The sequence below is a fragment of the Chrysochloris asiatica genome, unplaced genomic scaffold (genome assembly GCF_000296735.1).
Source record: "Chrysochloris asiatica unplaced genomic scaffold, ChrAsi1.0 scaffold00154, whole genome shotgun sequence".
Classification (NCBI taxonomy): domain Eukaryota; kingdom Metazoa; phylum Chordata; class Mammalia; order Afrosoricida; family Chrysochloridae; genus Chrysochloris; species Chrysochloris asiatica.
The window spans coordinates 1,676,608-1,692,056 of record NW_006408672.1 but is presented as its reverse complement, the minus strand read 5'-3'; the positions used below and the strand labels follow the sequence as shown (position 1 = coordinate 1,692,056).

The window sequence follows — 15,449 nt, the reverse complement described above, 5'->3', positions numbered from 1 at the left end:
TTGTGTGCCGCCATAAGATACACATTGGGCCTCAGGCCGACGTTGAAATTCATTCGCCATTCTTCGGAAACCCTGCAAAAGGATCGTTGTGAGTCAGAATCCACTCCATGGCACTTAGCAAAAACACAAAGTTTAGGCTTAGATTGTGAGGCTCTGCACCAGATTTCAAAATTAAGGCTGATAGGACAAAGTCAAAGAGGTGAAAAGCAGTCACGGGATTCACTCAGGTTCACTTTTCTCAGACATCTCTCAGTAACTGCTTCAGAAACAGCGTAGACAAAACCTGGTGAGAAGCCCAATAGAGAGCCAGCGCCAGGCAAAGGTCGGGACGTTCGGGGGCGGGCCCATTCTTCATTATTGCCTGTGATTGGGTTCCTCCACCCAAGGGGCGGAGCTTTGAAGCACAGCGCTAGGAGCTCTGCGAGGCTAGGCGTACGCGCGTAGACGTCCGCTTCCCTGCTCCGTGCGTCTTCCGCCCCGCCTCGTCGCCTTCCCTGCCTGTGATTGGCAGCCGGGAGTACAGGGGTGGGGCCTAGGGGCGGTGGTGCAAGCGCAGAGCCCACTGTCTTGTAGGTTCAGTCCTCCGCTTGGTTCCGCTTGTCTTGTACGGCTCGCCTAGTGTTACAGCCATGGCGGCTTCGCTTTTGTTGCGGCAAGGACGAGCTGGGGCACTGAAGGTAACTGAGAAGCCGGCCCGAGTAGAGCTGAAATGTCAAGGTTCCACGTAGGGGCCGCCACGGGGTACCAGCCCCAAGTTGACTTCTTCCAGCTGGTCTTTTCGAACCGTCGACCCCTGGACCGAGGAGGAGGAAGATTGGTCGGTGGCCGGTGCCGGCGGCCGTGAGGCCTGACCAGAGTCACTCTGCGGTCATTGGGTTGCTCTTGTACCCCTTGCAGCCCCCGGTCAGCTGGCGGGTCACCCGGTCGACCCCGAGGTCGTTCCTAGGCCTGAGGCCCATCACACGTAGTGGATGAGCCAAGCGAGGCAGAGCACGCAGTGGGGTCCACCCCTAGCAGGAGCCTGGCTCTTCCGGGGATCCTTTGCGGGGGTCTGTGTTCCCCCAAGGGGCTCTGCTGGGTAGCCGGGGCAGATGAGACTCCAGTCAATATCGGAGCATTTTCACTTCGTATTTAACTAAGAAGTGAGGGAAGTTTTAGGTGCCTGTTTGACCCGGTAACTTACCTCAGGAAGCTGGCTTTCGCCCTGACCTGTGAAATGGGAGGGAAAGGAGGCTTTCCCCACGCATAAAACACTGTTTAGGATCGAAAATAACTCTTATTACAAAAGTAGTTACTACGCATTGCAAAATCATTTAAATTATGGATGAGAGGGAAAAAAATCGAGTCCACTGTTTACTCATTGAAACATCTAAGTCTGAACGATTTTTTCCACTGTTAAAGATGTATAGATACGCATGCTTATAATCACAAACATGAAAATTTAATTTCATGTTTACACATATACACAGTAGGCCTATATTATACTTGTTCAGCATTTAGAACAGTGCTTAAGCCTTAGAAAATATATGCTGAATTAATACTGTATAAAATGTGTTTTCACTCACATTGTAAGCACTTTTGAAACGATTATCCATCTAAAGAGATTTTATGGCTTTGCTTTCTTAAGGAGTTCTGGTAACGCTACCAGAATTGGGTTATGAATTGGGATGTGAGTAACAAGGTCAGCAGTTCGAAACTACCAGCTGTTTTCCACAGGAGAAAGATGAGGTATTCTCCTGTAATCAGAAACTCTGTACAGGGTCACTATGAGTAGGAACCGACTTCATTGCACACAGCCATACCACCACTTTCTTAAGTATAGAAAAACATTTTACTGAAACACTTAATACTTGTAAGCTAATAATTTGTGGGAAGTGCTGTCGAGTCAATTCCAACTCATCACTATGACCCTGTATAAGGTTTCCTAGGAGCAACTGGTGGGTTTGAATTGCCACCTTTGCAGTTGAAACCGACCTTGCCATCCAGTGCTTTATCCTACAATGCCACATAATAAAAAAGGAGCTAATTAAAAGCTATGCATAGGAGAAAGTCTGGTAGGAAAAGTACCCAAATGTTAATATTGACTGTCTTTGAATACAGGTGTTTTGTTTTCTTTCAGCTTTCCATATTATAATACAATTGCATAAGAAAATTGTTTTTTTTAAAAAAGCCATTTTTTATGGAAAACAACACTAATAGCCATTATCAGTGGCATTGCTTAAAAGAAAGTACATATTTGTCATTCTGTTTTCAGACTCGGCTCCAACCAGGGGTGCTTCGAGGACTTGCTTCTACTGTTTCTCTTGCTACAAAATCAGGAAAGAGTGAGAAGGGACTGCCACCAGATCCCAAGAAGCAAAGTACACCAAAAAGTAAGATTTTAATATCGGCAGTAAGGGAAAGAATGATGCAAAGTCAATGAATCTGTCAACCTCCCAAGTGTGGACAGGAATTTTACTAGTGACATGGCTTTTGATTCATGTTCAGCACCTACCTAAATTATAATCAGACATAAGTTCTGTAATAGATTTTAGAGTAAGCATATCAGAAAAATACTAATCCTTGACTTATTATTTAGTCCCAAACTATTTCTTTGTGTTTTTCCTAAATGCCCAGCTATAACTTGGAGCAAGAGTTGCAGAGCATAAAGGCTCACTGCCATTTAACCGTAACCAAACTAGTTTCAGGACCTAGGTGTTGCTGTGGGATAAACTTGAGACTGCTAACTGCAAGGCAAGGTTGGAGATTCAAACCCACCAGTCACTCTTAGGGAGAAAGTTAAGGCTGCCTCCTCCTCTGAAGATTTGCAGTCTTGGAAACCCAAGGAGCAGTTCTACTCTATCCTAAGGGTCACTATGAGTTGGAATCAACTCAGTGGCCATGGGTTTGGTTTTGGTTTTAAACTAGTTGCCACCAAGCCAATTCTGACTCATGGTGCCCATGTGTATGTCAGAGTAGAACTGCTTCATAGTGTTTTCAGTGGATGATATTTTGGAAATAGTTCGATCACCATCCTTCTTCTGAAGCATCTTTAGGTGGATTCAAACTACCAACCTTTCAGTTAGCAGCCAAACCTGCTAACTATACAACCTAGAGACTATGTGGCTTAATGTGGATCCCATGGTATAAATGTGAACTCTACCATACTTTCCTTCCCCTGATTTTGATTTTTTGCCAGTGTCTCTGAGATTCCTCTGTGGTTTCTCAGTCTTTGCTTGGTCACAGTTGCAGGCATCCTTTTGATGAGTTTGTGGAGAGGGCGTTAGGAGCAGCAGTTTTCCATTCTGACTCACTTTGATGATCCATGATGATTTGCTTCCTACTCTTTTCACAGTCATTTTGACTTTTATCGCCAGTTTTTTTATCTCATTTTTAATCCCTGATTTCCAGTGTAGAGTATTCTCATTAAAAGGAAGTTGTTGTTGTGTGCCGTGGAGTCAGTTCCGATCCATAGCGACCCTGTATAGGGTTTCCGAGGCTGTAAATTTTTACGGGAGCAGAAAGCCTCCTCTTTCTCCCGCGGAGTGGCTAGTAGTTTCAAACTGCTGACCTTAAAGTTCACAGCCCGATTTGTAACCACTACGCTACCAGAGTAGGAACTGTAAATGCTTCTCATCTGGGTATTATTTTACTTTCTACTCCTTACTGATTATTAACAAGTGGCAATGATCCAAGTCCATTGCTTTAGTCTTGATGGAACCATAGTTAACTCTTGAAAGAGTATATAGTATGTATAATATATGTCTCTGTAAATTTAATCTTCATATGGGGTTTTTGAACGATGGTTTGTATTTGATTTTATTTTTGTCAAAGTATCTTTTTCTCCATTTGAATGCTTGGAACTGTTTTGAGTCTTTGGGTTTTGCCCCTTGTTGTATTCATAATAACAGATCATCTGTAAACAGGTTATTAGGAGTCCCAACCCCTAGGCTCCTCACACAACCTCCTAATTGCGCCATCCAGGTGCCCTCTGCTTGCCCAAGTCGACTGGAGGCCCCAGTGTGGTGGAAACAGTCTTTAATTTTGTATTGTTCTGGGGTCACTTTTACATTTAGCTTGCTTCTGGTTTCCTTTCTTTCTTTCTTTTATGCACCCATTAATATTTCAATATGTATCTTAAGCATGTTGCTGTTGTTAAGTACCATTGAGTCAGTTCAGCATCATAGCAACCATGTATAGGGTTTACGAGGAGCAGCTGGTGGGTTTGAACTGCTGACCTTTATACTTTGAAGTCCACTGCTGATCTTACAACACCATCCCATAAAGACTTCTTTTTAAAAATACATAATACTGTATCCCACCTAAAAAATTTAACATTAATTCATTAATATCATTAAATATGACCTGGCATGTTTTTGATAATTTTTTAATGTCTACAATGAAAAAAGTTAAATTTTGTTTCATATATGGCACGTTTTTTGGCATTCTTGCTATGTTTACTCGTGAATGATTTGTTGAATTTTGTTATAATATTACTCTACCCCTTAGTAAATACATCACATCTGCAACCCCACTTCATGGCAAATTTCTTTGTTTACATGATTAGGTGATAGTGTAGGTTTATGAATTTGCATTAAATGGGTTTTTAAAATACCATGACAGAGCCAAAGCTTCTCAGACACCCTGGCCCCCACCATTTGAAAATGTATTTGAGTGGCAGTGGCTTATTTTCTTCTGTGGCAGTTTTGTGTGTAGCGTGGGAGAACACTGAGTTTGATGTTGGCTCAAGTCTCTTGTGCCCCTGACCATGGCAGGACCTTCAGGCTTCTGAGTCTTGGTTCCTTCATGCTTGGCTGGGTGCTTTTGAGACTGGGAAAAGACCTGTGTGTGTGCTGTCATTGTCACTAGTGCCCATGACATCTGTATGGCCCAATTTTTAAAAAAATCTTTGCAAAGAAAAGGAACTAATGCTTCTACAGTGGTGGACACATGCTGGCCTCCCTGCTTCCCCTCAGTGTCAGTGACTGGCAGATGCTTTCACCCCTGAGGGCAAACTGCCAGGTGAACTGCTCTCAACTGTGTGTGGCTAAGGAAGTTCTAGTGGAAGTTCCCGATCTGTTTGTGGACAGACGCTAAGTGCTCGCCCTTTGGGACACATCTCTGGTCAAAGGGCTTGCCATCAGGGGCAGGACCCCAGGGTTCTAGAATGCCTCACTGAACTTGGGATGCTGGCTTTCCAGAGCCCCTGCTTCCTTCTGGGGGAAAGAGGCTGACTTGGGTCTAAGAAGCTGTGTTTTCAGAGGTGCACCCTCTGGGAGAAGCGTCTGGCTCTCCAGTCTCTAGGCTCAACTTCGCAATCATCAGTAATACTTCGTTGATGAAATAATTCCTGTGTAGCTATTTAAAGAGTATGTCAAGAAACCAAAGTTAATTATCTATTCCAAGTCTTTATTTCAGTTTTAAAAGTCAGGCAACTCTGGAAATAGGGACTTGATGTATTTGATTATAGGAAACAAGTGCCAAGCATTGTTCTCAGCACTTTCCGTATATTCACTTGGCTGCTCTCAAACACAGCTGAGTAGGTAACTGTCCCCGTTACTTAGATGAGGCAGTGGCACTGCCCTCGGTCACACAGCGTGTTGGTCGTGGTGCCTGAATTTTAACCCAAGACTCCAGAGTCCACATGTTGTCATCCTACGTTGTCATTGCCTTTGAAAAATCCTGATTCTTATGCATTCATTAAAAATTTTTTTTAAATAACCTTATAGTCACACACTGGCAAAGGAAGATTTAATTTGCCATTTAAAATTTGAATAGCTCTATTCTTTCATGTTATATTTAAATGCACCTTTGTTTCTGAGTATGCTTTGTTTCTGAAATAAATACTTTATGACCTATTGATAAGATATGGAAGTATTTTAAGGTTGTGGTGCTGTAGGATAACCAGTGAACTGCTAACCAAAACCTACCAGCCGCTCCTTGGAAACCCTATACAGGATGCTATGAATTGGAACTAACTCAACAGGACGTGACAATAACAAGAGTCCAATTCAAAGGAGCTCTCGTAGCTTAGTGAGTTACGAGTTGGACTGCTAACTGCAAAGTGAGCAGTTCAAATCTAGCAGTTCGAATCTTCATGGGGGAAAGATGAGGCATTCTGCTCCCGTAAAGATTTATAGCCTGAGAAACCCTATACAGGGTCACTATGAGTCAGAACTGACTCAACAACAAACAATAATAATAAGCCACTTCAGATATATAGCCATGTTGCTTTTGCTATGAGGATCACTATAAATGTATTCATGCCCTTGCTTTTCAACAGAGGTGAAGAGATGATGAAGGATTCAGGAGAAGCTCCTCTCTCTGCTCTTTCCTATATTTGTAGACATGTGGTGACACAATAGTTAAGTGCTTGGTTGCTAATGGTAACAGGAATTCAAACCCACCAGGTGTTCTGTGGGAGGAAGATGTGCTGGTCTACTTCAGAATGACTATAACCTTGAGAGACCCTGTGAGGCACTTCTCCTCTGCCCTGTAGGATTGCTGTGAGTCGGGTGTGAACGTCACAGCAGTGGGCTAGGATTTTTATGTAGGATTGTATCATCTCTGAGATACTATGAATAGCCTGAGGAAGTGTCCTTCCTATGCTGTGAGCTATGCCTACTCAGACTAGTCTGATTTAAGTAGCATTGCGTTTTTAATACATTTGTCATTCTAGTAAAGTCACTATCAATCTAAATCATTGTGAGAATACACTTAACTCCTCACTTACCAACTATCTCATCATCTAATAGTTTATATTTACAACTGTAACTATAGTAAAAAATCTGCTCAACTATTTGGCACATGAATGGCATAAATCTGGCAGTAACTAATGCTGAACTGCAGGTAAAAGATAACCCTGGCTGTGATGGTTATGTGTCAACTTGGCTGGGCCATGATCTCAGTGGTCTGGTACTTATGTACTGACGAAATTTGGTAGTTATGTAATGATGTAGTCATCCTCCATTTTCACCTAACAACCTGGTCTTGGAACCTAACCATGTCTGTTAGTGAAGAATAGGTTTATATTGGCATTCCTCCTTTAGGTAAATGCCTAGGCAAATGTCTTAATGAAAATAAACAGGGTGTGAGCTATTTGCCCGTTATAGGATAGCCCTCTCAACTAAGTGACATCATTTCTGTAATATTAACTGCAGACTTGGTGTGGATGCTGTGACTTTGGTATAACAGGTACCACTTGTTGTGGCAGATCACCACGACTTCCTTCCTGGGTCACAAAAAATGAGATTGGGCCTGTGCTGCCCAAACCAAACTCCCTGCTTTCAAGTTGACCACCACCTGTTAACCCTCTAGGACAAGGTAGAGCTGCCCACAGGGCTCCAAGGCTGTAGATCTTTATGGAAGCAGACTGCCACATCTTTCTCTCTTGGATAAAACCTTTAAATGAGCAGCTGAGTGCTTAACCACTGCACCACCATGGTTCCTTTGCCTCTGCTGCAAGGGGTCAAAAACTGGCCTTTCAGTAAAGAACAAAGTGTATCACTGCAGTTTAGTGTCTTAGTCTTTTCAGTGGATTTTCCCAATAACTTCACACGACTAAAGAAACTTTAAAGCATTCTTATTTTGTGTGATAGACAAAGGTTTCATTTTCAAACAGAATTTCTAAATTATATAATTTTTAGTTCCATTTAAAATTTTTCAGTAGATAAGTAAGTGGTAAGCCTCTAATATTGTTTCAATAATACCTTTAAATATTTAGAAGAATCAGTTATTATAGCTGCTCTTAAGATGGCCGTAATGCAGGAGCTCAGCTGTCCTCTTTTGATTTCGGGGGTGTACCAGCATTACAACTGCTCTGGGAAGTCACAATACAGACTCCAGGGCTGGCCCAGCTCCCTACATTAGATTTTTTTGATGTTGTAATACCTTTGTTTTTCCAGACTGAAGAAATCCCCAAATGACTTGTGTGGTTTTGAAGGACTTTTTCCTTTTGATTGTTCCTTTCCTTTAAATAACTTCACTCTACGCCTTCCCCACTTTCTTCACGCCAACACCCCACACCCACACAGATTGTTGTCTCTACTTTTGAGTGGACACATTTTCCTTGCTATTTGGTTCAGAAAATTAAGGTTCATTCAATATGGATAACTTTTTTTAGTATTTGAGATGTACCAAGTTTTTTTTTGTTATTTTGTTTTAGGATTTGAAGGAATTATGCATTAGTAAAACTATATACTCATCTGAAAATATGTTTATATCATAGTTTAATTTGTCTTAACTTTGGATGAAATCGTAGTATAAAAGTAATTATCAAACAGCTGTCATTGTGAAATGTGGAAACATACTAATGTTTTTGTTAGTAAAATTCTGTTTTTAAATTTGTAGCTATAAAGAAAAATGCCTGTGTTCTTTACTGTATTCTCTTTCACATGGTTTGCCTTTCAAGAAAGAGTGCATTTCTGAGGCAGGCTTCTTAGGATGAGTTCATTAAAGGCACATGAATGACAAGTTGATGTGTAATGAAATGTTTGTGACAATGACTAATGAGTTTAGGTGGTTTTATTTCATTTAAAATAATGTTCCTCTTTGTGCCATTTCCTAGATGTAGTGGAACCAAAGGCGAGGGACAAGCTCCTAGCCTCCCACCCAGCAGCTGGACTGTCTAAAAAGTTCTCTCCACCCAGTTCTTATCCATCAGTTATGAATAAAGGCAGGATAGTAGCTAGTCCAGACCCTGATGACATCATGCCGCTTACTGATGAAGGGGGCCCAAGATTTTTGGCAAGAAAGACTTTGGTAGAGTTTCCTCAGAAAGTTCCGTCTCCATTCCAAAAGCAGGGTTCTGATGTAGAAACTCACCAGGGAAACAGGAAAGCAGTGGAGGAGGCGTCATCCTCATCTTCGTCCAGCAATTCTGACTCAGAGTCTGAGGAGGAGGAGCATGTCGCAGAAATTGGTACTCGAGTGGTGAGCAAAGCCCAAAGAAGGTCTCCAAAATCAGAGGCTTCTGCTGAAGGCAGATCCTCCCAAATTGTGATAGCAGCCAAAGAAAAGATCTGGTCCCAGATGCCACATAGGGACACCTCATATCCAGAGAAAGCCCATCTGCCAAAGAAGAAAACAGTGCCCCAGTTAAAGGTGGAAGAAGGGGTTAAGAAGCAATATGCCAAAGAAAAGCAATTACAAAATAAATTTAAATTCAATGAAATAGATAGAGAAAGTCAAGAGCCAGTTGTGCCAAAAGAAAATTTACTTGATCACACAGATTCAGGATTATCTCCACAACCAAGTCCCATGCCAACACTAATGGCTAAGGAACCTGGGGCAGAAAAACAGCTGCAGGCAGCACCTTCTGAGACAGTTGAAAAAAACTTGGCAAACCAAGTGCCAGAACCGACATGGAAGGTAACTTCTCAGAGTACAGAAAATGTTTTGGAAGATCGAGTAGCAGTTGGAAGTTTGAAGACTGTTCCTGCTCAGAGCAAAGATGTTTTTGATGAGAAGATACCAGTACTAAGCCTTAAGGAAAAGGGCGACATAATTCAAGAGTCAGCAACTCCAATGGAAGACCCAGACAACATACAGGGTATACCTTAATTTATGGTTGACAGTTCTTCGTAGTCCTTCGTTGTTGTTAAGTGCCATAGAGTCCATTCTGACCCTTGGTCCTTTTGTTGTTGTTATTCTTGTTAAGTACCATGGAGTCCTTTGTTGTTGTTGTTGTTATGTGCCATGGAGTCTGTTCTGACTCATAGTGACACTGTACAGGGTTTCTGAGACTGTAAATCTTTATGGGAGCAGAAAGCCTCATCTTTCTTCCACGGAACAGCTGGTAGTTTTGAACTGCTGACCTTAAGGTTCGCAGCCCGATTCGTAACCGCTACGCTACCAGAGCTCCTTTAGAGGATGGTTAAACTCTAGAGGCTTATTTTTAATACCTCTCTGATTATAAGGAAGTATTACAGTTAGATTCTGTAATAGAAATTTGGCTTATCACAGATAAGCAAGGAGGCATATCTTAATTATAAATATTCACATCTTTATATACCAAACCCCTCAACTATTTTAAATTTGTTTTAAAGTGAAAGCATGTGCCCTTGGCTTTCTTGACTATTACTTAACCCATATATTTTTTTTCAATACCGTAGTGTAATACCATCACCTTTAACTTTTGAGGGTGTCCAGGTGTTCCTCTCATGAACTTGTGAGAGAAGGGGAGGGGGGAGTCTCCTAATTAACTTACTTAATTGAAAAGCATTAATTACACTTGGCATTATAGTCTTCAGGTGACTGAAACTAGATTATGATTTAACATAAGGGGAAATGGGCATTTTAGGAATTAGAATAGTGAGTGTTACCCCAAGGCATAAATGTCCTTGTCATTTGACAGCAAGACTGCCATTGACTCAACAAATAAACAGTGAGCTGCTATAGTTTTCTACGATATGTTTTTCTGAGGGGTTTTATTGCTTCCATAAAATTTTAAAGAGGATTAGTGTTGACTCCTATTATCTTTTTCTTGCTCAGTGAACTTTATAAAACATAATGTACTTTAGATGGGTCCTAGAGAAACCTGAATGGCAGGCAGTCTTCCATTGTAGACACGCTACCTCTTCAAGATTTCTCGAAGCTCCATCATGACTAACAAGTCCAACTCCTCCTCCTGGTGTCTGCTCTGTCTGCTGCTGGAAGCCTCTCCTTTGCCTCGTGTACATCCATTGGTACATTATGGCTACTGGTTACAATATGTCCACAAAAGTCCTGTGCTTTCCTTCCTCTCCATTTTCATCTTTTCATTAATACGCACAGTGCCGGCACTTACCCGACTTCTCAAGGCTCCAGGAACTGCATTTTCTGCTGCTGCTGTTCCCAGTCCTGCGTTCTCCGTTGAGATTGGGGAAATGCACCAACGCCTGCGTGAGAAAAACACACTATAAATTTGAAAGTTTCAGATTTTTGGGGGGCGGTTTGTGTTTTAATTTTTAACAGATATGATATTTTAAAATATTTGCTTTCCCCTTCAAAGGCTAAAGAAGACAGCCAAGAGCACGACTCCCATTCCAGGAGCTTGGTTTACGCCATGTGGACTCTGAGGTCTATTGTGTAGTCTTCCTCCCCAAGTTTTGGGTTTTTTTAATAATCATATTTGATTATTTTGTTTTTGAAATATGTTGTTGTTGTTGTTATGTGCTATGGAGTCAGTTCCGACTCATAGTGACCCTGTACAGGGTTTCCGAGGCTATAAATCTTTACGGGAGCAGAATGCCTCATCTTTCTCCCACAGAACAGCTGATAGTTTCGAACTGCTGACCTTGCGGTTCACAGCCCGATTTGTAACCGCTACGCTACCAGAGTTCCTTATATACACAGCAAAAACATAGAAGAAACAGATTCAAGTTTCTACTTGTCAGTGACCTGGTTTTTTGCCTTCCAGGTAGATTAGGTTGGCTTGGGGAGGAGATTGCTGACTCCACAGTCCCCTTTGGTTACTACCGTCCTCTGTGTAAACCATAAACTCTGTTTGGACGATGCACCCACACACTACCTTAAAGATACTTCACTTGCTGAGATTGGGGGAAAGGCAGCTTTTCAAAGAAGATAGCATTTTGATAACACAACTAAAATTTTAAAAAGTGAAAAGTTAAGCTTGTATTCAAGTCTAGAAAACTATGTTTAAAGTATTGTTGGTGCAACACAAATAGAAGTTCAAACAACCCTAACGGTATGGTTTCTAGAAGTCTCAAGTCAGAATCTGACCCACACATAGCCTGCTGCCTGTGCATGCTTCATTTTGTCATTGTCTGTGAAATGCCAGGTTACAAGAGCCAGTCACATACTTTTAGTTTTCAGATTCCTAAATATTTAAACAACAACAATTTTAAAAAATTCCAGTTGTGATGGAGTTGTTTCTGACACACATAGTTTGTCAGAGTAAACCTTTACTCCATAGGGTTTCCAATGGCTGATTTTCAGTAGTAGATTCCCCAAAACTTTCTTCTGAAGTACTGCTAGGTTCACTTGAACCACCAGGCTTTTGGTAAGTGGCCAAGCACTTCATCATTTGTGCCACCCAGGAGCCTTACTAAATATTTAGGAATCTGCATTTTACATTCTTTTTCTGCTTAAAGAAAAATAAATATTATTAGTCTCTGAGTCTAAAACTATACCAACAACTTTCTCAAAAACCATTTGCCTTGCTGATACAGTGGTTACGTGCTTGGCTGCTAACTGAAGCACTATATAAAAGAAAAACATTGCTTCGGTACAAGAGAAACATATTGTTCAAACGGCAGCTGCTTCCAGGGAGAAAGATGGAACAGTCGGCTTCTGTAAAGCCTATGGGACAGGTCTCCTCTGTCCTGTCGGGCCACTCTGAATCAAAATCAACTCTATGGCAATGGGTTCAGTTTGATTTGGCCTGTTACTTATCATACGTTTTGAAAGAGTCAGAATTCATCTCGTTTTCTCTGTTTGTAGAATTAGAGGGCTCACTTAGTTTCTGCTTCTAAATGTTCTTCTATAAATGACTTACTTCTGTTTTAGACAGATTTCTCATCTCCCCCCCACACCCCCACCCTACCCCAAGCATTTTTCATTGCTCTGAAGATACTCTATAATAGTTCTAGAGAGGTTCAAAAGTCTGGCAAGTCCTGGGCCTGGACAGATACAAAGCTGTTAAGACACTTTGTAATAACTATTTTACTTCTTCATTATTAAAGCTATACTATGTATTTTAAAAGCACATGTTTAACTAATACCTTTCTTCTATTTGTGCAGAATCTGTTGCTTTCCTAAACTTTACTCTTGTAATTAGACAATTTATGCAATGCAGGTAGGATTTATGAAGATTGCTTGGTATGTAAGTGATGTGTGCAAACGGACTTACATAAAAAGAACTGTGCTGCTTTTCGCTGTGTTCTCATGGGCTGTGTGTTTCTACCACAGAGAAGGAGCCAGCTGCTATACCTGTCGAGCCGTTTGACAACACCACCTACAAGAATCTGCAGCACCACAACTACACTGTGTACACCTTCTCAGATGTGAACCTGGACCTCTTGAAATTCAGAATGCCTCAGCCTGCTTCAGGACGAGAGTCACCACGACACTGAGAGCTCACAGCTCAAAGGCTGTACTTGCACCCTCTTTGCGGCTTTCTTGCTACAAAAATAAAATCTGCTCAACAGTCAGAGGCCAATGTGTATAATTAGCTTCCCTTTCACACGGCTTACAAAGCATGGTCAATTAGCAGTGCTATTGGTGATTAGTCATTCAACATATATTTCAAAATTTTTCTGTAATTATCAAGTTATGGCTAACTGAACAAATCTGTAAAATTAGCGAATTCCAGGTGCTTTTCAGCAGTGTGATGCTACTGTGTTGAGCCATGGTCAGTTTAGTGTTCATCTGATTTACTAATTAGGTAGATAAATATAATGGTGACTTCTAATTTTAAAGACCTTTTTTTTTTAAGACCTCATTCTTGATAAATTAGAGATAGAAGTCTTACTAATTTTGACAACTGTATGCTAACCACAACGTCAGCAGTTCAACCCACCAGCTGCTCCTCAGAAACCTTATACAGAGTAGCTATGAATCAGAATCAACTCGAAGGCACTTTACAACAACTATATGACAAAGAAATAAATATTAAGCTATACTTTTTTTTAAAAAAAAAATGATTATAACTGAACAGAAGCACTTTTATTCACCAATATTATAGTTTTTGGTGCTTGATAGGGGAGGGGTGAGACTGCTCCCAAGATCACATGCAGGCAGACCTAAGTTAGCAATTAAGGGCTTCTGCATTGCCTGACCCTGCGATCACTGAGGTTTACCCACGCCTTACCTGCTTGTGTGTAGCCTATGGAAGTATAAGCAGGCTGTGTACATCACAGGGCATCTGTACACCAGGCGCCAATGAAAACACGTCAGTAGTCTCCTGTTGAGAAACCGACACAAGGGCTTCCTTTTGCTGATGTTTGGTGACGCTATAGGATGAGCACTGAACTGCTAACCGCCGCTTCATGGAAGAAAGAAGAGGCTTTCTGCTCCTGTAAAGATTTACTGCCTGGGAAACCCTGTATGGGTCGCTATGCATTGGAGTTGACTTGATGGCAGTGAATTTAGAGTTTGGTTTTGCTGATGACTTAGATGTAATTATTGTTGATTGCGCAAATTGAGAAACACTTGGATCCATTCTTCATAGGCTGTGTGTAACCAACAAATGAATGTTTAGTCTACGAAGGCATTACAATTTTTTTTTTTCTTCATGTTTTGCTTTATCTAGTCTGATTGGTACCAAAAGTTGTAGGTTTTATTTCATTTGAAGTTTGGTCTTTGGCTGCAGGTCAACTTATTTACAGCAAATTCAATACATTTGTAACCTTTGATTCACATTTTTAAGCCTACATTTCTTTAAATTAGTAGAAATAAGAATACCAACATGGAAAGCATAGAATTGAAAACTAGTGTTGTGAGCATCTGTCTCAGATTTTGTTTAGCAAAAACCGCCCAAGTGGTTTAGCAACTTAGCAAGATTTTTTAAAATCTCATTTTTATTGCAAAATAATAAAACCACATTACCAAAGCAAGGAAACAGAAAATAATGAAATTACCTAAAATGTAGTATTCCAACTCAGCCACTATTCATTTTAAATGTCCCCCATTCTTTTGTGGTTGTTTTAGTGAGATAAAATCATTGGTGTACATCCCATTCTCTTTCCTACTGATTTTCATTTAACAATCTGTTTTTCAAACTGGGACCCTGCACTGGTGGGACGAAGCCACATAGCTTGTTTGCCTAGGCTACTTGTGCCACATGGTTTATATATTAAAATGAGTGAATCTATTCTAATTTGCATGTGTTTTTAAGGTAAGACATGAGACTTGTATAAAAATTTTCCCTTGGAGCCAGTCCCATTGGGCTTGTTTCCCAGTCTCCCTGGGAGTTTGGTTCTGTCTCTTCCACCCTTGGAAAAGGCTTGAGAGTAGTGATAGAGCCAGGCACTGCTCTGCGTTTTATAGCCTTCACTGCTAATGACTCCTTAATGTGCCATCTGGTAGAGATGCCATTGTTACCCACTGAGTCTTTGTTTTGGGATATAGGAAACTTCTCATATTCTCTTTCAAAGAGCACTGCCAGAAACATCTGTGTGACTTTAACTTAATTTTGTATTATTTCCTTAAGATGGATTTCCAGAGTCTGATGAATCACAGGATGCATATTTTTATTGCTTTAATTTCTCTAAGATTTCTAAATCAGTTTTATATCACCTTTTGTATATTTCCTGTCATCGGAACTCTGGCCTCTTTCTAAATATTTTCTCTCTCTTACCTGTTACAAATATCCTTGAACTAGTAGCCTAATAATGATAAACCAAGTCCTTACTGTAGATTCTTGCCATAATGTTTACCGGCAGCTGGCTAATTGCCAGGCAGGTCATGGTGGCCTTTTATTCCACTTCCAAGCTCGTGACTTTTTTTTTTTTTCTGATAGTTTATGTTTT

The 15,449-nt window shown here is 40.9% G+C and overlaps 1 protein-coding gene across 1 annotated transcript; it reads left to right on the top strand.

Annotated features, from left to right (window-relative positions):
• Positions 1-629: 629 nt before the first annotated feature.
• On the top strand, positions 630-13,052 carry NDUFV3 (NADH dehydrogenase (ubiquinone) flavoprotein 3, 10kDa). The gene is made up of 3 exons (XM_006870822.1): positions 630-677; positions 2,255-2,372; positions 12,889-13,052. Exons 1-3 carry the CDS (start codon positions 630-632, stop codon positions 13,050-13,052), a joined length of 330 nt encoding a protein of 109 aa, XP_006870884.1.
• The last annotated feature ends 2,397 nt before the right edge of the window (positions 13,053-15,449 follow it).